Source organism: Penicillium concentricum, assembly GCF_028827145.1.
Source record: "Penicillium concentricum strain IBT 3081 chromosome Unknown utg000004l_segment0_segment0, whole genome shotgun sequence".
Classification (NCBI taxonomy): domain Eukaryota; kingdom Fungi; phylum Ascomycota; class Eurotiomycetes; order Eurotiales; family Aspergillaceae; genus Penicillium; species Penicillium concentricum.
In genome coordinates, this window is record NW_026622757.1 from 1,093,393 (window position 1) to 1,112,854 (window position 19,462).

General features: G+C 48.7%; 10 protein-coding genes across 10 annotated transcripts; 3 read left to right on the forward strand and 7 right to left on the reverse strand.

Annotated features, from left to right (window-relative positions):
• Positions 1–42: 42 nt before the first annotated feature.
• On the reverse strand, positions 43–1,651 carry N7517_009354 (DNA-directed RNA polymerase I subunit RPA49; the record flags this gene model as incomplete). Its single annotated transcript, XM_056727077.1, has 3 exons — positions 43–1,071; positions 1,129–1,451; positions 1,513–1,651. The coding sequence occupies 3 exons, from the start codon at positions 1,649–1,651 to the stop codon at positions 43–45; spliced, it is 1,491 nt and encodes a 496-aa protein (XP_056575649.1).
• A 580-nt stretch (positions 1,652–2,231) lies between these two features.
• Positions 2,232–2,712, reverse strand: N7517_009355 (uncharacterized protein; the record flags this gene model as incomplete). Its single annotated transcript, XM_056727078.1, has 3 exons — positions 2,232–2,432; positions 2,516–2,593; positions 2,651–2,712. 3 exons carry the CDS (start codon positions 2,710–2,712, stop codon positions 2,426–2,428), a joined length of 147 nt encoding a protein of 48 aa, XP_056575650.1. The 3' UTR covers positions 2,232–2,425.
• Positions 2,713–3,167: 455 nt separating this feature from the next.
• On the reverse strand, positions 3,168–5,069 carry N7517_009356 (putative MFS transporter; the record flags this gene model as incomplete). The annotated part of the gene is made up of 7 exons (XM_056727079.1): positions 3,168–3,769; positions 3,833–3,886; positions 3,942–4,298; positions 4,354–4,476; positions 4,554–4,714; positions 4,772–4,940; positions 5,057–5,069. 7 exons carry the CDS (start codon positions 5,067–5,069, stop codon positions 3,168–3,170), a joined length of 1,479 nt encoding a protein of 492 aa, XP_056575651.1.
• A 561-nt stretch (positions 5,070–5,630) lies between these two features.
• On the reverse strand, positions 5,631–6,878 carry N7517_009357 (NAD(P)/FAD-dependent oxidoreductase; the record flags this gene model as incomplete). The annotated part of the gene is made up of 1 exon (XM_056727080.1): positions 5,631–6,878. One exon carries the CDS (start codon positions 6,876–6,878, stop codon positions 5,631–5,633), a length of 1,248 nt encoding a protein of 415 aa, XP_056575652.1.
• Positions 6,879–8,051: 1,173 nt separating this feature from the next.
• N7517_009358 (uncharacterized protein) lies at positions 8,052–9,369 on the forward strand (the record flags this gene model as incomplete). The annotated part of the gene is made up of 2 exons (XM_056727081.1): positions 8,052–8,447; positions 8,503–9,369. 2 exons carry the CDS (start codon positions 8,052–8,054, stop codon positions 9,367–9,369), a joined length of 1,263 nt encoding a protein of 420 aa, XP_056575653.1.
• A 294-nt stretch (positions 9,370–9,663) lies between these two features.
• Positions 9,664–10,114, reverse strand: N7517_009359 (uncharacterized protein; the record flags this gene model as incomplete). The annotated part of the gene is made up of 2 exons (XM_056727082.1): positions 9,664–9,846; positions 9,974–10,114. 2 exons carry the CDS (start codon positions 10,112–10,114, stop codon positions 9,664–9,666), a joined length of 324 nt encoding a protein of 107 aa, XP_056575654.1.
• Positions 10,115–11,196: 1,082 nt separating this feature from the next.
• N7517_009360 (uncharacterized protein) lies at positions 11,197–11,838 on the reverse strand (the record flags this gene model as incomplete). The annotated part of the gene is made up of 4 exons (XM_056727083.1): positions 11,197–11,352; positions 11,411–11,581; positions 11,633–11,646; positions 11,709–11,838. The coding sequence occupies 4 exons, from the start codon at positions 11,836–11,838 to the stop codon at positions 11,197–11,199; spliced, it is 471 nt and encodes a 156-aa protein (XP_056575655.1).
• A 392-nt stretch (positions 11,839–12,230) lies between these two features.
• N7517_009361 (glycoside hydrolase family 30 protein) lies at positions 12,231–13,756 on the reverse strand (the record flags this gene model as incomplete). Its single annotated transcript, XM_056727084.1, has 2 exons — positions 12,231–12,835; positions 12,895–13,756. The coding sequence occupies 2 exons, from the start codon at positions 13,754–13,756 to the stop codon at positions 12,231–12,233; spliced, it is 1,467 nt and encodes a 488-aa protein (XP_056575656.1).
• Positions 13,757–14,785: 1,029 nt separating this feature from the next.
• Positions 14,786–16,708, forward strand: N7517_009362 (Transketolase N-terminal; the record flags this gene model as incomplete). The annotated part of the gene is made up of 1 exon (XM_056727085.1): positions 14,786–16,708. The coding sequence occupies one exon, from the start codon at positions 14,786–14,788 to the stop codon at positions 16,706–16,708; it is 1,923 nt and encodes a 640-aa protein (XP_056575657.1).
• Positions 16,709–17,215: 507 nt separating this feature from the next.
• N7517_009363 (uncharacterized protein) lies at positions 17,216–19,417 on the forward strand (the record flags this gene model as incomplete). The annotated part of the gene is made up of 15 exons (XM_056727086.1): positions 17,216–17,423; positions 17,491–17,584; positions 17,643–17,670; positions 17,726–17,772; positions 17,824–17,901; positions 17,952–18,017; positions 18,071–18,108; positions 18,163–18,332; positions 18,385–18,439; positions 18,495–18,548; positions 18,611–18,698; positions 18,756–18,895; positions 18,951–19,025; positions 19,079–19,198; positions 19,254–19,417. 15 exons carry the CDS (start codon positions 17,216–17,218, stop codon positions 19,415–19,417), a joined length of 1,425 nt encoding a protein of 474 aa, XP_056575658.1.
• Between the last annotated feature and the right edge of the window lie 45 nt (positions 19,418–19,462).

Here is a 19,462-nt window from a genome sequence, read left to right on the forward strand (position 1 = left end):
CAAAAAGCGCCATATATTCCAAGTGGGCCTAACAACTCAACCCTACTTCCGACCACCACGACTAACTTTAGGGAACTCAACGGGAAGTCGCAAGCGAGCAACACGGCGCGCTGCCGCCTCCGCACGTCCACCCTTAATATTCCACTTCGCGAACTCAGTCTCACGAGGCTTATCAATCCGACAGCCAAGCTCACGGAAGTACTGGTGAATAGTATTCGGGTCAAGACGCAAATCATCACGCAGATCAGAAGGATCCGTCGCAAGCTCATTGGGCGCATTACCACCAAGCGAGCTAGATCCACCATCACGCGCGGGCTGGGGCGGGATATGCAGCGAAAGCGCACAGATGGTAGTCTGCAGGAGGGTGAAGTCATTCTTCGAGACGAAGCCGCCGCTAGGCGCGAAACGACGACGAACAGCATCGATAACAGACTCCGGAAGCAGGTCTGTGGATTCGACAACCGCAGCGCCGGGCTTGGGCTTGACCACAGCGGTGCCGGTGGTGTTTGAGAGGATGCGACGGAGGTCTTCGCGGGGTGGGAGACGTTTGCTGCCGGGGCCACCGCCCTTGGCGTTTGCGCCTGCATTTTTGAGACAGCGGCCGAACTCGATGAGAAGCTGAATGAAGCGGAGTACTTGGAGGTGGGTTGTGTTGTCTGAGTTGACTACTGCGCCGACGCGGTTCGAGACGTAGCGTGAGACGGTTGTCACGCCCAGACCGGCTTCCACTTGGGATTTCCACTCGTCCACGCCGTTGAGTTGGCTGAGAGTTGTGTGGCTGCCGGGCACGAGGGTCTCGATTGTGTAGACGTCGGAGGGGTGCGAGACGGCGAGGTTGGGCGTTGGGAGGGGCTTGGCGGCTTGCACTTCGGCTTGCATGGCGAGGGCCTTGGCGAGGCCGGAGGCTGTGTCGGTGGGCATCGAGGAGATGAGGGCTGCGCCGGCTGTGGGGACGGCGCCGGCGGGGGCGTTGGAGAGCTGGGCGTTCTCGGCCATGGATTGCACGGCCTTGCGGGATTGTTTGGTTCCGAAGGTGTTGGTGAGGGCTGTGCGTTGGGCGCGCATGGTGTTCTGGTGATGCTTGTCAGTTGGATGGTCATGTAGGGGATTGCGGGTGGGAGGATGTACCATCTCTTCATCTGAGTCTTCCTCGGACTTGCGGCTTCTCACTGCTCCTCGTAGTGTCGATCGTCGAACCTCCACGACCTTCCATGTCTTGCGCTCTGGGTCGATGACTGCGACGTAGTGCTTCACTTGTGAGTCGGTATCGTCTCCTGTACCTTCACGGCCGACAAAGTCCAGCTTGGCGTGTTCCGAGGACTGGAGGAGCATCTCCGAAGAGACAATGCCCGGGTTCCGAGTCAATGCCGCAGACTTGAAGACATTAGGGCGGCTTTTGATATATGGGTCCCAGTGGAGGGACTTCGAGCTCTGAAGACCGGGTGTGTCGGCTATAACGCAGAAATTTGATTAGAGATGGTTTGCAGCCTGGATAAAAAGCCTTCAACTCACCAATTACCGGTGCCAGCTCGCTCTTATCTTCAATCACGCTGGCGGCCAGCGGGGGCAGCTGGTGCAGCGCAGGCTTTTTGCTTGGACGGTCATTGTCTGCTGAGCGCTTGCGCTTCTGATCTGTTTTATTGGACGGCATTATGGCGTTAAGGAGGAGATACAAAAGATTGTAGCTCTTGAGAATCGGCTTCAGCGCGGTGAAATAAAATGTCTGGACTTGTCGGGCAGAAAATTTTACGAGCGGAGACTAGGTAGGCGGTGAGTCTACGGGCTTTCCGCACAAAGGAAAATTGACGTACATCGAACGTCAAGCTGATCTCAAAAGGCGATATACAGAAAAAGCTATGGATATAGTCGTTCAGGTGGTAGCTGTGCTCCGGTTTACAGATTTACATTTACAATGAATAAAAAATGTTGCACTCATCAAGTCATCGATTCATCTGCAGTAGCTAAACCAAGACCTCCGAGTTATTCCATGGATTTTTGATAAACTCCCGGAAGAAACCTCTCCACAACTTTTGACCAGCCCGAAGGAAGGCCGTAAAGATAATGAGAATTGACCAGTCACCCCAATGCCGTGCTCAAAGACCGATGGTTTGCACCGATCCTCCAACATCCACCTAAACACAGGAGCCCCTCCGAGTAATAACCATGCAAGACATCAGATCGTGGACGTGAATGAATCCGAGGTGTTGAAATGTGGGTAGACTGTTGTTGTAAACAGCGGATTCCGTCATTCGATCTGCGATCTCTTCTGATGATAGGTCGGAAATCTTGTCCGTGCAGGTAACTCGTTTGAATGAGGGGCGTGTCACGAAGAAACGAAAGTCGCAACGTCGCGTCGTCAATTGTCGTGTTCAGCGTTTAAACATGAGCTCGGGCAAGGAGGGCTGAGATGGAGGGGGCGAGTAGTTTATTTGCTGATTTGAGAATTAGTATTTCCGTCGATTGGAAGCTCAGATGGCCTTTCGCAAGACCATTGGCGCACAATGGAGTCACTTACGATCTGGCACGCATCTTTCTGCGCTTGCGCTTGAGACGGCGAGTGCGCTTCTTTCTCCACTTAGCTCTCATCTTCAAACTGTTGACTGGTTAGTGCATTGCTCGTTAATATTTCAGCTTCTGGAGAGCTACTCACGATTTCGAGGATGAAACAGAGATAGTAGAAAGAAAGATGAAGTGGGCGGGTCCGAGACGCATTTAGGTACGGTGCGGCTGACTCATCCGCCCTCGCTTAGGCCCCACACGTGACAGCCCAAGCTTCCATCTGTGACGACACATGACTATGCCAGATTAGGAAATTCGATAGGGTTTCACTCGATATAGCTGTTGCAAACAGTTTGACAATAATTTATGTAACATATAAACTACAAGTGGAGATAGGATAATGATATTTCAATTGAAAATCCAGAAGAGCAATGCCATTACTATTTTATTGAATAGCATATCATGTATCATATAGCTCCAAAATAGAGCTAGTGAGCTTTTGATGCCATTGTTTCCGCTTGGGTATAACTAGCCATATGTTCATTAAACAAATATATCAAAAGCTTCATCACTCATAGAGTTTCGCAAAATCCGCCAGACGAGATCCACAAAAGTAAAATGAGAAAAGGCTCCTTATCCAACCGTATCTATCCAACCTGGGGATTTTCTCAGTACGTGTACCGATACGTGGGCGCCAAATCGCCGAGATATTCCTCTTCATCCTCAGGAATCGAAGCAGGGGCAACAGCGGCGCGATCACGCTGCTTGTTCTGAACCCACAGGGCTAGCATGTATACTGAGCATGCCAGAGCGGCGAGGCAAATGAACGAGAGGCAGATGATGTACCCGGTTCGGAAATCAGTGACGCCATCCTTTGTGACAAAAGAATAAGTCGCGATGATTCCACCGATATTGCCGAAACCAATCTGCCATGCGGTTCCCACGCTGCGTCGATGATGGCCACCCAGATTCATGGAGAACCAGCATACAATGACAGGCATGGCGCTATATGCACCACAGGTGACCAGGAAAAGGGCGCCATATTGCGCACTATTATTGGTATGGATTGTCATGAGCATGATAAATCCGATCAGGCAGATCGCCATTGGAATCAGGGTGAAAGTATATCGGTGTCGCAGTCGGTCAGAGCAGAAGGCGATTACCATCGAGAAGCCGAATGCCGCAGCCCAGGGGGGAATGGAGTATAGCTGGGTTTTGATCGCACTGTAGCCGTATGTCTGGATAATAGACGGCGCGAAGTATGCATAGCCTGTATCAGAGTTAGCGATAAATCGGAGGGTAATGGAAGAATGATGTGATGTGATTGACGTACTGTAAGCCGGGACAATCAAGCCGAAGTACATAAAGCCTCCGATAAAGACCTTGTCTGGGGAAAGTCAGCGCGCTGCAATTGAAAGAGGGATTCACCGGGCTATACTTACAGTCCTTGAACACACCCAGAACCTCACGCTTGCCCATGTGAACATGGCGAGCAGCCTTGCCGGCATCCTTGGCCAACTTGGCACGCATGTATGTGCGCTCTTCCTCGTTCAACCACTTCACATCCTCGGGGAAATCAGCAATGAAGAAGAACAGAATAATCGCGACCACACTGGTCAAAACGCCCTCGAGAATGAAAACCCAGCGCCAGCCACTGTAGCCGCACATGCCATCCATCTTTGCGATTCCGCTAGCAAGCAGACCACCAAAGGCGCCGGCCAGGGAGGTGGAGCTGAAGAAGAAACTAAATCGCTTTTGAGCCTCGGAGCGCGTGTACCACATGCCCAATAGATAGAAACCTGACGATCGCAATTAGCACTTGGGTTAGGAGTTCTTGTTGGTATTTGCACTTACATCCAGGGAACATGCCGGTCTCAAAGACACCCAAAAAGAACCGAGTGGCCATTAGTCCACCCCAGTTCTGTACCAGACCCTGGAAGAGCAAGACCAAGCCAAACATGAACATGCATCCCGAAACTAAATTTGTATTAACAAGCTGCCCTCACCAAAATTGCGCTAGGTCGCACGGGGCGCACGGGGATCAAAACACTTACGCCAGACATGGGGCTTCAACTTCTTGAGCAAAATGTTTGACGGAATCTCGAAGATAATATATGGCACGAAGAAAATCGTGAGCGCGGTGTTGTATTTTGTTCCTTCGCGGATGTCCAAATCCTCCTTTAATCCGAGAATAGCGGCATTGCTAATATTAACTCTGTAGCACGATGATGTCAGATACAAGCAATGCTTGGTCATGCGATACAATGCTTACCGATCCAAAAACGCAAGCAAATACAAAATACACAGACAGGGCAGGATGTGCCAGTCGACCTTGGCCTGCAACTTGCGCGCCGTGGTAGATGTGAGAGGAGGCAGATCAAAGTCCGTAGAACTGGCCTGACTTTCGCCGTTGTCAATGATCTCTTTGGTATCGAGTTTTTCTGCGCGGGGAGAGTACGGTCAGCATGGAATTGTAGCAAGCATGCGCTGACGCAAGCTCAGTAAGCCCTAAAAAGGAAGAAAGAAATCCGGGGTAGATCTATAGGGTTGAACATACCTGGGACTCCCATCATGAGATACAAATTGCGCCAGAATACTGCGCACTTTGAAAGGACTATAATAGAGGGGGAAAAGGAAAAGAAAGGGAGAAAATTGGCTTTTTGGGGGTCAGATTCTCGCGGTTCGCCGATGCAGGGGTACTACCCCAGGATGTCGAGGCCCGATCTCGGCCTATTGGCCGATATGCATTCCGCGTTTTTATAAATTTTAATTTTTCACTATCTATTGTTTATTTATTTATGATCGGCATATGCATTCAAGATTTTATCTTAGAAATTCTTGATTTTATATTACCATATCTAGTTAACGGAGTACTCCGAGTCATAATATTCCCCGCAAAATATAAATGAGTCAGGGTTTTTCGGGCCGACTAAATATCCACTCGGCCATTAGTGCGGGGAGTGTATCTCTCCCGAGGCTATTAGAGCTGGCATACTTAATGTAATCATGATTGGGCCTAGATTTAGTTATTTTATTGCTCCATTTATAAAACTTTGATCAAATTTGCATATTCATTATAGCTGAATTAGCTGAACAGAAATATATATATATATATTAACCCTTCCACATAATCATGACTCCTTAGCCCACTGGCTACCGCTCCACAAACCTCCGGTGGTCCATAGCCAATAGTCCCGACCTTTGATCAGCCACACCAAGAGACTGGGCAACTGGAACCCCATAGCGGCACCCACACCCTTACTCTTTCCAATTGGCACAAGCTGAGTCTCACGAGTGTCCTCCTTGAATACACGATCGGCGCCCACAGCACTTTCATCATCCCCTTCAGCAATAAGCAAATCCCGTTTAATATTCGAACACAAAGTGGGCACTGTATTCAAGATATTGTGTACAGCCGGACGTGCATGCGATCCCACATCACCAATCGCATAGACCCGCGGACCGGCATTATCCACCCGTAGCGTAGATACGTTAGTCTCTACGCAGCCACTAGCCGTCAACAGGGACTTGTGCATAAAGCCGGTATTAGGCGTTGCTCCGGTAGCCGGGATATAAAGGTCGGCTTCGAGTGTTTTGCCGTCTTCCAAGGTCACCGTCGCATTGCTCGTTAGAGCACTCTCAGTCCCTGCAGCAGCCGGTGAGACAGTTACAACGCGTGAACCCTTGATCACCGTCACACCAACCTGCGAAAGGAATTCCTCCGCTTTCTTCGCAATCGCGGGTCGCAAGACCGGAAGGATCTTCGAGCCTGTCACTAGCGTGATAGGGACTTTGGGATTCTCTAGTTTAGAGCTGAACCAGCCAGCTCGACCATTGAGATATTCGCCGAGTTCGCCAGCTGTCTCGATACCGGTTGGGCCTCCGCCTGCGATGACGATGTGTTTGGCGCTGGGGAGAGCTGCGCGGAAGATATTCCAGGTCGCGCGCAGGGACTCAGAGTCGCCGTTTAGTCCTAGTAGGGGCGACGGGGTGGATGTGCCGGTGGCGACGATAAGCGCATAGTATGCGATCTTCTCGGTATTGCCGTCTTTAAGGCTCACAGTGACATGACGATCGGTGTGGTGGAGTTCCGTCGCGGTGCCTTGGATGAAACGGAAGGTACTGCCTGGGTACTGCTCGAACTGTTGTGGTACGCCGACGAAGAGCTTCTCTTGAGGGAACATGTCATCCGAGATCAATGCGCGAGGACAGGCCGGGCGACATATGGCCTGCGACGAGGTGCTGACGAGGATGACCTGATAGCTTGCTTTGTTGGGCAGCTGAGGGATGACATGTTTGAGAAGATAGTGCGCCGTGGATATTCCCCCGTAGGAACCACCCAGGATGACAAGATCCTTCTTGCTAGAATCTTGAGCCATCGTTCCTAAGCAACGAGCTCACGAGTTATAGGAGACGGATGGTCTCAGACGCAGGAGATTTGAAACTAGAGGATTAGAGCAAAGGACGATGCGCATTACCTGTCCATCATTACCAATCCAAATCACTCCCACCAGGCTCCAGGGCTCTTACTTCTTCCACGGAGGTCTTTTTGGTACTTTTGCCAGAAGGTTTCGAGCTACACCATATCATGGCCCTGATAGGCTCAAACTATCCTTCAAATTGTCAGCTTGCTATGCTATCTATCATGACTTCTAATATAAAAAATTTCGAATGACAAAAAAGAGTGTGAAGCTGGTAAAACAATTCAAAAATTCTTCGACCTGGAAATCAAAACAGGGGCGGGACCTTGCATGCATCGTTTCTTACTGGTCTGGAATGGCGTGCAGGTCTTGGAGGCTGCTACAATTATGCGGTCTCTCAACTACAGAGTAAATAGTCAAAGTGTCTCTTCCTCGTCCTTTCTCTTTGTGAATAAGCATCACATCGCATTTCTCTCCGATCATCCTAAGTTGCATTCCATAGTGCTTATGGGGCTATCTAGACAACCTCTTTCCACTTCCCACCTTCAAGCCAATCACAAAGCAATTTATTCAGAACCCGACTACTCCGTATGCAGAGACATAATCACAAAATTGCAGTCACGTCTGTAATGTTATCAATGCGAAGTGTGGGGCTATTGAATCTTAACAGGGCTATCCATGTCTAGCGTTAAACCCGTGGACAAAGAAGACCGCAAAGAGGGAATCTCCAAGCCTTGATCCTGAACCCTGCACGCCAATTTGCTTCTTTTGCCAGTAATATGAATACCAATAATTAATACGACTTGAATAGTATGTACCTGTTACATTTTTCTGTAATTCACTGTATGATTTTGTAAAGATACTGTCTTTCAAACTGTAGCGTGCATACATGCATATGTGGATATTCTCGTGGTATGTATGTCAAAGGCTGCATCAGGGGCTCTGGTCATATACTCAATTGGTTTTGTTTGCTATTCTGAGTTCTTTACTTTCTCTCCGTTGCCATATTTTATGTCTGTGAAACAGATTTGGAGCTTTGTCTGCCATTTTTCCAATGATTTGACAGTGATCTAATCTTCCTCGAGTCTTCAACTCGCCGTTTCTTCTGCGGCTTCCCTTTTCACTACCACCATGCGCCCTAGAAGACTCATTGCTCAGACATCTAGTCGTCTATTGACTCGCGGTAGACTTTTTATATCATTTATTCTTTTCATATGGTTCCTCTTTTATCATCTTCCAGCTCCTCCTTCTACCCAAAACAATACCCGCGCAGACCGACCACCTCCAGAGCATCAAGTAGAGGACAAGGCACAATTTCTCTTCCGTTCTTTCTTTCGAAACAATCCGGCTATTGATTTTGAAAAACAGCTCTCGCGGGCCCTGCAGAGGATTGAAAAGACTGTATTGGCACAAAATCAGGAAAAAAACATAGCCGAAAATAGAATCTGGCAGATAGCGAAAGATGAAAAGCACCGGGGGGACGATTCGATAATATTTCAACATAAAAACAAGGAATGGGCATACACTGTAAGTACCTCCGGATACTACACAACTTACTCGACTTCCACTGAACACCACAAAGTTAGTCAATGATATCAAGGCCCTCGAGTTTGTGACCAACGAGCTATCCGCCATTTCTGAAATTGCAACCATATACAAATCCTACCCTCACAATGTCCTCCGAGCAGACTTCCTCAGATACCTCCTTCTCTGGTACTACGGAGGCTTCTACGCAGACATCGATGTCTTCCCCGCTCGGACCATAAAGACCTGTCCAGCACTAGAATCATTCTTCGCATCCCCACCGGACGAATACACCCAATACATCCATCCCGATGTATCGCTCGTTGTCGGAATCGAAGTCGACGAGCCGTACGCTTCACCACAGTTAATGCACGACTGGCACTGGACAAGAAGCTACGGACTAAGCCAGTATACCATGTATGCACCGCGACGTTTCAGCCCGCTCCTCCGTGAAACCATCGTGAGGGTCATAGCACATACCATGCAATACAACAATGGACGTATGGGCTTTTTCCCCAGTCTGGCATATGACGAGAAGGCTATTTTAGGAATTACGGGACCTGATGTCTTTACGGATGCAATTCTCGAGACGCTTTCTTCTTCGCTTCCTGAGACACATCCGTTCGTTGAAGAATCTGTCGATGCAGATAAGAATATAGGGGATCTCATCGATTCTGAAACTGGAGAGGTGCAGAAACGGGTAACGTGGGCGCCGTTCCATAGACTCCGTGATACTGTCTGCATCCAGGCTGGTGAGGCTGTCTCAAGGGAGTCCATGGGTGGACTGTGCGTGTTGCCAGTTAGTGTTTGGGGAAATGGACAGAGACATAGCGAGGCGGGTGGGTTTAATCATCCTAGTGCGTGTATCAATCATCGATTTGGGAGGACATGGAAGAAAGGGTGGTGGGAGTATATATTTGGGTGAAGATTTGCATCATTTGATTTGAATCTGATAGTCGAATATAGATCTTTGATAAAGGTTGAATAAGATAACCCCTAACCCCTTCCCCTTGCAATGAATTTATTTGCATTTGTTTCAATCTACTGCTGGACGATAATGGCTGAGATCAGGAAGTATGGACGAAGCAGTCCAGAACGAGTGTATTGGAAAGTGAAAACTATTGAGGAAGGGAGGAAAGAACCGTAAGAGCCCTTTACTACTACAAGAGAATTTCAAACAGCAAATCTTTCCAATCCGTGCTTGATCACTCCCAAGGAATTATTTATAGCACTGGCAACCTTCCTTCTCGGGGTTCTGGCAACGAGCCTGGTTGACAGAACAACCTCCGCAGAATCCACACGTATCAGGGGCATAGCAGTTCCCCTCTCCTATAACACAGCTCCCATGGTGACCCACACACTTGGTGCACGCGTTGGTATCTCGGCCCTCAAGATCTCTGGCCTAAAACGAACATGTTAAAAAACTACCGTTTCTGACAAGGGGGTTAATGGGAAATGTACCTGGACCATGCTTTGCTGTATGGTGTTAGTTACCGTGTACATGAGAGTTGAAAGGATCAAGGACTCACTGGCTCTCCGATAATGGTATCCTCGCCAAATTGGTAAACCTCGAGCTCGACGCCATTTGCGGCGAAAATGCCACTCTGTGCAGCCGATGCCTTGGCAATGAGAAGGGCGAGGACTGCGGTGCCTTGGAGGAATAGCCTCATTTTAGAAAGAATTTGATGGTCTTGAATTGAGGCTGAAGGGGTGTATTGGTCTTCGATGAAGTATGGAATTGGGAATGGACTTGTACGACTGAGATTGATGGCAACCTGGGTGTTCTTATATCTTGAAGTTACAATATGTTTGCTACCCTCTGGTGGAAAGTAAATATGCAATCGTTCAGCTTGGGGACCAGTAATGCAATCCTTCTCATGTGTTACGTATATACCTGCCTTGGCAATACTGAGACTCGAATTGCCATTTGTAGATACTAGTAGATACCAGTAGATACAAGAGCCTCAGATTCTGAAGTGGACGGACGGTATCTTGGGATCACCAACTAGTAAGCCTAACTCGGTACTCGGTAGGCTTCTTGCTTTTTCTGCATAGAATATTTTGTGCTTCATTGGCCATGCTCTACTTGGCACTCTAGGTGTTTCCTCTTTTGTCTGACTAAAGAATTTTGGTTTATCCTAAGTCTCCGTCCGAATTGGAATTGGGCCAGGTCTTGTGATGTAGGTTCCCTTTCCACCCCTTTCAACGATTGGCATCTGACCCGATGATCGCCGGTGTTGCTGGACCCAGTCGTTGGAAAAGCCATGCTTACGAGTGATCTGCAAAAAGAAAAAAGCAACGAACTCAAGCTCTAGGGCTGAGGATCTGACCCGATACCCCGAACTACATGCAGTAGTAGCGTTTGAACACGGACTGGCTCCAGACTGGCCATGTGGAGCCAATAAAATAGACAATGGATGTCTGCATATGCGGCTTAGTGAGGGAATTACGCAGAGAACTGTGCCGTTTATCCGTATGGAATTGACGGAGAGCCCAAAGGTAGTAGAGATTAACCCGCTGTTGTAGAGCCTTACCAAATAGTCTGATTTGCATCTAGCTCTCGAAGTACTTTTGATGCAACTTCCATTATGATCCTGGGTAAGCATCATTATATCGACTGGTGCTTACATCACTGACACGACACTTTCTAGTCAGGAGAGAGATGCCGGGATAGAGTTATGCAAGTAAATTGACCAAAGAATGAAGGAGAGCACTGAAATAATGTAACAACCAAATCAAGACCAAAAATATGTTACTCCACTGCGATGACCTCCATTTGTATATCCGTGCCACCCTCAGCTCGAATATTTTGAACTATAACAGTAGTTCGCGGTGGTGCAAACGGAAGCATCCGTTTATAGTGAGCCTCGAATTTGTATTTTCCACGAACGTATTCGGCAAAGTAAACCTGAAGGAAAGGTTTACACTTAGCTTCAAGGGATCCAAAAGCCATAGTTAGATCCTACCGTAGTTTTAATAATCCTGTCCAAACTAGAACCTGCCGCCTTCAGAATCGCCTCTATATTAAGGAAAATCTGTTCGAAAGAGGCAGTTTGTCCGATAACAAGGTCGCCACGAGGAAGAGCCCCTATCTGGGCTGCTACATATATCACCCCGTTGACTTTGAATGCCTGGGACTATACTGAGTGGTTAGATGGGCGAAGTAAGGATTGGAGAATTTCTCTTACGGAGCCGCTTGGGGCTGAAGAAAATTGCATTAGTGATAGGCAAAATCTAGCCATGGAGACTGTGAAAGGGCCTTACGTAGAGGAGCAGATGGAGTACGTATGCATTCAATGAGAGCTCTGTTGGGGTTGATGGTGTGATATTCCGGGGGATCATCGGCTTCTAAACTGGACTGCGCGCGCTCTCCAGATATGGGTTGAGTGGCCATTTTGAGACAAATGGAGAGAAAGCTGGAGTCCGGATGGTATGGAGTGTAAATAGTCTACTTTGCGGCTGATAATAAGAAGACAACGTTCACATATGGGGCGGACACAGCCGCTTTTTTGGGCAACGTGAGGGTGATGGGCGGGCCTATCAGGGTCTTGTGTTGCAACACGGGGGTGGCTTGGGAATTGGCCTTAGCTCCTTGGCCCCCCCGCAATATAGAGAGAGGGTCAAAGTGGCACTATAAATAGACCTTCGCTCGGGATAAGTGATATTAGGACCGTAACTTGAGAAGAGAGTATCTTATTGAAGCTAAGAAAGCATCAAACTGTATATTCGATGCAGATCGCACATTTAATTTGTGACCTCCAAGCTCCATTCTCAGTAAACGTCACCTCATGCCACAGGAAGCACCCAGGTTGTCACAGACTGACTCGGAATGCTACCACTCCACTGCTGGCCACTATTAGTAGACAATGTAACGTAAATATTATTACTGAATGTGTTTTCAATAACAACTGAGCGAGTCCCATCTGGATTCAGCGAAGCAACGGATTGCACACCTCCTCCATTGGAATACGTGTAACTCCCGGTACCACTGAGCACAATCGCACCCGGCGGCATGAACTTGCTGAACTGGGCCATCATATAGTATGCCGGGTTGAAAGTATATCCGCCGTTAGAAATGGTCACCAGACCTCGACAGTTTGCGCAGCCGCCACTTGAAAGATGAGGACCATCTTGATCATTTGTGCCAAGTGTCCAGGCCGTGACGCCCGACGCCCAGTTTTGCAAAGGCCCCATGGTGAAATCGGCGGCCTGGTTCCATGATGCCGATGCAGGGGTCCAGCATTCTGTCATGTATTGCTTGATGCTGGGATTTGTTTCGTGGAACTTGGTGAGGACTGTCCAGTCTACATTGCTGGCATAACAGTGCCATGCAACCGCGTGGACATACTGGCCAGCCGCGTTGATGACGTTCTGAGGGTAGGATGGCACATCTGATATTTATACATTAGTAAATGGAATGCTCTCTCAGACTGGGCTCTCTAGTGCATACCGGTGTTGTGATCATATGCCCAGATATCGGTGTTCAGGCCGGCTTGAGCGAGAGCCGGACCAACGTGATTCTGGATCAACTGTGCCGACTCATAGTCAAATACATACATTGTAGGATAACCAGCTTGGCTGTTCAGAGGCTCGTTCTGGATGGTAATAGCATCGATGTGCGCCCCGAGATTCTGGTATGCCTGGATGTACTTGACAAAATACTGCGCAAAGGCACTTGCATACCCAGTACTCCCAGTGCCTCCACTAGTCAAGTAGCCATCGTTGAGGTTATTATCTTTCGTAGCGCCATCAATCACATGGTTTAGCTTCATCCACCCGGGGGCACTCCAAGGCGAACCAAGAATCTTCAAACTCGACTGAAGAGACTTCATCTTAGCCAGCATCGTAGCCATGGCATTTCCACGGTCGCCCAGGTTAAAACCAGACATTGATGGATCCGCATTATTCCCATTATCGTCATAGGTATACGACGGGTCACCAGACAGATCGGAAGCGCCAATCGTATGGCGCATCAAAGAAAATTTGGCACCAGCGCCGGTCATCAGCTCATTGAGCAATTGTTGCAGCGTGGAACCGGAGAGCGTGTTGAATGATGTGACCGTGGAATCGGTGACAGCGGCTCCAAAGCCCACGATTGTTTGTTTGTGCCCACTGGATGTATCATCAATGCTCAGCTTCCAGGTCGATTCGGAGCCTGGACTGCCGCTGCCCTGGACTGGTGCTGCAATTGATGAGAGCTTGTAATTGCCATTTGAATTTGAGCAGTAGGCTGATGCAGTGGGTGCTCGCTTTCCTGGTGATGCTTCTGCCAGCACTGAAAGCAGGAGCACAGGAAGAAGAGACGGAAGCATGTTGTATACTTCTTCCTAAGATATGATTCTAGAAATTCAGTCTTTTTTGGAGGGACCGGGGACATTGTAGATAACCAGTCGTGGGGATGCACTGTCTTTATGCCTCTCACCGAAGACATTATTGTCGATTCATAGAGGGGAAAACAAGCCGAGACGCCTGAAACCCCTAGTCTCGGGCATAAGCTGACGCAAAATACTACAGTATCACCGACTAATGCACGCCACATTTTCCTGACGGATCCCCGGACGGATCCCCGATAGCTTGATTGTCTTGGAGTTTCTGCTCGGAGAAATCGCTCATTCGAGAATAATTAGAGTTGAAGATACTCTTCCCCGCATTCTCGATGGCCTGATAATGACATGATGCCATTTACGGATTTGACTGGATGGTCTAGTTGCTCGGGGTGGAGTTTCCCTGAAACGGCGTGAACCACCATAGCTTTGTAGAAGGGGTGATTCACCGGAATGGGAGAGAGAAAGCCACAACGAGCTGATCTGGGGGTTTAGATTAGCACAGAAGCAAGAAGTAGTGCATAAATTTTGCAAAAGATACCCCTTGCTGTCCGATGCCCAACGAAAGAGAGGATACCCCCGGGGTCAAAGCAGGACAGGGTTATAATAGACTGGATTGTTTTAAGTGAATCCAGTTCTGAAAGCTTGTGCCATTTAGAGTATGACTCGTAATTAAACTAATGAGCTTCGTGGGGGTAGGTTAGGGAAGATCGGCTCTCCCTACAACGTCAAAAACTGCCACATGCCGATGGGTCGGGCCGGACGTTTTGAAACATTTCAAACAATCTGTATGGAATAAGAATCTCGATGAGATCACCTGTGATCATAAAAATGGGGATGTGGGATTTCCCAAAGAAGGCAGAGAAGTTCGAAAACAGGTCAGCTCCAGATGGTATGACGTCAACATGCTGGGAACAGATGTTACTCGACTTTATAACCCCCCGGTCGTACACCGGCGGACTCTTTTTGCTCTTGCAAACTTCTTCTAGTGGAAAAAATTGAAAATTAATTTACACAATGAGCGGCCACAGATTCCCCGTCGATCTCAAGCAGTTCAAGCAGCTTAAGCTTGACCCGAAGACTGCACAGCTATCAGCTCAACAGAAGAGCGATTTGCAACACAACATCAACATTTTCAGAGATGCTATCATTGCCTTCACAGCGACTGGTGCCGCCCGCGGTGTTGCAGGCCACACTGGAGGACCCTTTGATACAGCCCCCGAAGTCTGCATTCTGCTTGCTTTCATCAACGCCAACCCTAGCAAATGGGTCGATGCCCTGTACGACGAGGCCGGCCACCGTGTCGCCACACAATACTTGCTGGCCGCATTGGACGGCAAGATTGAGCCCGATCACCTGCTGAACTATCGTGCCGCCGACTCCCACCTCCCCGGCCACCCCGAGCTCGGCTTCACCCCCGGCGTCAAGTTCAGCTCCGGTCGTCTTGGTCACATGTGGGGTATGGTCAACGGCATTGCCATGGCCAACCGGGATAAGAACGTGATTTTGTTGGGATCCGATGGATCTCAACAAGAAGGAAACGACGCCGAAGCTGCGCGCATTGCTGTTGCCAGAAACTTGAACGTTAAGCTCTTCATCGATAACAACGATGTCACAATTGCCGGACACCCCTCGGAATACCTCCACGGCTATGAAGTTTCTCGCACCCTTGACGGACATGGCCTGAAGGTCATTCGCGCCCAGGGCGAGAATCTCGACTCCCTATACGGTGCCATGTGCGAAGTCATCAACCACGACGGTCCTGCCGCTGTTGTTGTTGACCGCAAGATGGCCTCTGGCATTGAGGGTATTGAGGGACAATGTCACGCGCACGATGTCATTCCCGTCGAAATAGCTCGCAAATACCTCACCAAGCGCGGATACAGTAAGGAACAGCTTGCTTTCTACGACGATATCAAGCCTGGCACAAATCCCCACACGTACAAGGGTTCGACTAAGGACAAGGGTGCGAACCGTACCATTTTCGGCGATGCCGTGAATGAGATTCTTGATAAACTGAGCAAGGAGGAGGCTAAGCGTCGCGTCATGGTCATCGATTCTGATTTGGCAGGCTCCACCGGTCTGAAGGCCATCGGCGCCAAGCACCCGGAGGCCTTCGTTCCATCTGGTGTCATGGAGCGTGGAAACTTCTCCGCTGCCGCCGGTTTCGGATTCGGCAGCAATGGAGAGCGCCAAGGTGTCTTCTCTACCTTCTCTGCCTTCCTGGAGATGTGTATCTCTGAGATCACCATGGCCCGTCTGAACAACTGCACCGTTCTGTCGCACTTCTCTCACAGTGGTGTCGACGAGATGGCCGACAACACCTGTCACTTTGGTCTGAACCACTTCTTCGCCGACAATGGTCTGATGGATGCTGAGAGCACGGCGCTCTACTTCCCCGCCGATGGCGAGCAGATGAAGGCCGTAGTCAGCGAGGTGTTCTGGAACAAGGGCATGCGCTTCATCTTCTCCACTCGTGCCAAGGTCCCTTACATCCTGAAGGAGGGCACCGACCAGAAGCTCTTCGGCGAGGGCTACAAGTTTGTTCCTGGCAAGGAAGAAATTATCCGCAAGGGCTCTGCTGGTTACATCGTCTCGTACGGTGATATGCTCTACCGTTCGCTTGATGCCGTCGAGAACCTGCGCGCAGAGGGCCTCGATGTCGGCCTGATTAACAAGCCCACACTCAACATAGTCGACGAGGAGACCATTAAGGTGTATGGATCCTCACCATTCGTCCTGGTTGTTGAGTCAATTGCGCAGAAGACTGGTCTGGGCTCTCGTCTCGGTACCCACCTCCTTGAGCGCAAGTTCACACCCAAGTTCAAGTCCATGGGTGCTATCAAGGAGGGCTGCGGTGGCCTGTATGAGCAAGTCAATGCTCAGGGCCTTGGACCGAGCGATATCATCGCTGCGGTTAAGGAGGTTTCTGGAAACTAAATGTTAAAAACGTAAAGACTATTTCATGTAATAATAAAAAATTTCATTTATATTTGTCTAGGCCATTTCTGTCGGTACATGTTACTCAATTTCCTTTTGTTATCAAGGCCAAGACGTTCGCGCCCCCAAATTCTACCCGCCTTCCCAATCCGATATCGCGGCGATTGAAGCGACATTTGACTCAACAGGGCTCCCCCACTACATTCCCCATAAATATTCCCCATAAATATCCACCCTTCATACACGTTCATTGGCTACACTTCACGCAACTCGACTTGGCAGTTGACGCTTGTTCCAAAAGGACACTAGATCACAGCAGGAGCTCGAAAGCACGCAATCTTCCTGAAGGATTAGAATAGGACTAATGCGAACATTAAACTCTCTACGATATTTGATTCTTCAGGGAAAAATTATATATGGCGCATTTCCCGTTTAGCGTTGAGCAGAGTGTTAAGGAATTTTATTTTCGTGGCTTGATTCAAGGTGCTTACTACCAAGCCACACGCTATGGCCGAACGAGCTTCTATTTCGGCATCGTCCGAAACCCAACTTGAAAAGCGAGTATGGTATCGCGGAACACTCTTCAATGCCTGTATTATTGGAGGTGTCGGATTTACGGCCCCGGGATTGTGGAATGCCATGAATGCTTTGGGTGCTGGTGGCGCGCAAGAGCCGTTCTTGATTAATGCGGCCAATGCGCTCGTTTTTGGTCTCAGTATGTGACATATCGCTGCAATCGCAGTGGGATTTGGAATTGGGCTTTGCGCTAACTTGTTTGCTAGTGGGCATTTTGTGTTTGTTCGGTGGCCCTATCGCTAACCGGATTGGCTTGAGATGGACTCTGATGCTTGGCGCTGTGGGATATCCGATGTATTCGTACGTATTGCGAGAACGGGATATGAGATGGTTTATGGTGACTGATTTTTAAATACAGCGCTGCTTTATACACAAATAACCGTTTTGTGAGTTTCACCTTGGAACCACAATAACCAGGAATGAAGACTAATCCATATCTAGGGAAATGTATGGTTTGTACTGGTTGGATCAGCTCTCTGTGGTTTATCGTGAGTATCCTACCGATCAAATGAAATTAGAAAATCAACTAACCTTTATAGCGCTGGTCTCTTCTGGGCATCCGAGGGTGCTGTAGCACTGGGCTATCCCGAACCTGCCAAGCGAGGCCGATATATGAAGTGAGATATTCCAAATTGTTCTATATTGACAAAATGACTGACTTTAAAAGCATCTGGCTTTGGTTCCGTACTGGTGGCCCATTGCTGGGAGGTGCTATTGTCCTAGGTCTCAACCAGTATGTTTTTTTCGAATTCATAGTATCGACAGAATTTACTGACGAATGAAAAGTGCTGCCGACGCCCACGCCAAAGGAAAAGTTGGATCTGGTAAGTTGATCCAAGATAAATCGAGCAGCCAGAACGATTGCTAACACACGACAGAGACATATCTCATCTTCGTCGCGCTCCAATGTACTGCCGTTCCTATTGCCTTCTTCCTCACGTCACCTGACAAGGTGCAACGTACCGACGGAAGTAAGGTCAGGATTATCCTGCAGGACTCGTGGCGTGATGAAATGAAAGAGCTCTGGAAGGTCTGCCAGCGGAGAGAGGTATGCAATGATTCAATCGTGTCCATGTGGTATGTGTGACTAACCTTTCTAGATCCTCTTGCTACTGCCTGTTTTTTGGGCTGCGTACTTCAATATGTACACCGGAAGTATGAGTTGCCTCTTTCCTCTTCGCGGTTTGCAATTGCTGATTGGTTGGTCTAGATTTCAAAACTTATTACTTCGGCGTGCGCGCTCGCGCTCTGATTGGATTCGTCAGTATGTTTACACAGTCGCAGTATTTGGATACGCTTTTGCATCAGTGCTAACATGGATTATAGCCTACTTCGCCACTCTTCTTGCCTCGACCATCATTAGTAGGTTCCTGGACTACCGCGGCCTTTCGACCCGAAACAGAATCAAGTACAGGTACATAATCTCCGCATTTAAAATCAAGCCTAGAAACAAGACTAACAAAAGCCACAGCTTTTTCTATGTGATCGTCGTCCACATCGTTGCCTGGGTTTACTGCTGGGTTATCCAGGAAAAGTACACCAAGAACCCACCAACGCTCGACTGGGCCGACAAAGGTTTTGTTGAGGGATTCTTCGTTATTCTGCTCTGGGGTGAGTCTCTAAATGAGTTAATATCCCAAAACTGTGCTAACATTTCTTTCATTAGAATTCGCTCAGCAATCACTGCAAAACTTCCTCTACTACCTTCTCTCCACCATGACCGACAACATCTCTGAACTCTGTAAGTACAATCCATACTGATCGCCCTTTCTACAAATAACTGATATAATATAGCCCGTTTGTCCGGTATCCTCCGCGGTCAAGAGAGCTTTTCCCAGGCTGTCTCTTACGGCCTCAACTCGAAGAAATGGCACGGTGGCAGAGTGCCACTTATTGTCAACACCATCCTTCTTGGTAAGTGATACCCACGAAATTGATGCAAAGAAGCAGTGCTAACCTTCATCTCCAGTTCTTTCGGTGTGGCCTACTTGGCTCGTTGTCAGGACCCACGTTCCCATTGAGCATGATAAGGAGACCGCTGAGCTGCCCCAAGCCCAAGACGAAGAGCAGAACAAGGTTAGTCTCTCTGACAAGGAGACCTTTGTTGTTACCGAGGCTGTTGCTTCGAAATAAGTCGGACTTATGAATCGTCCACACTGCAAAAAGGTATATAATAAT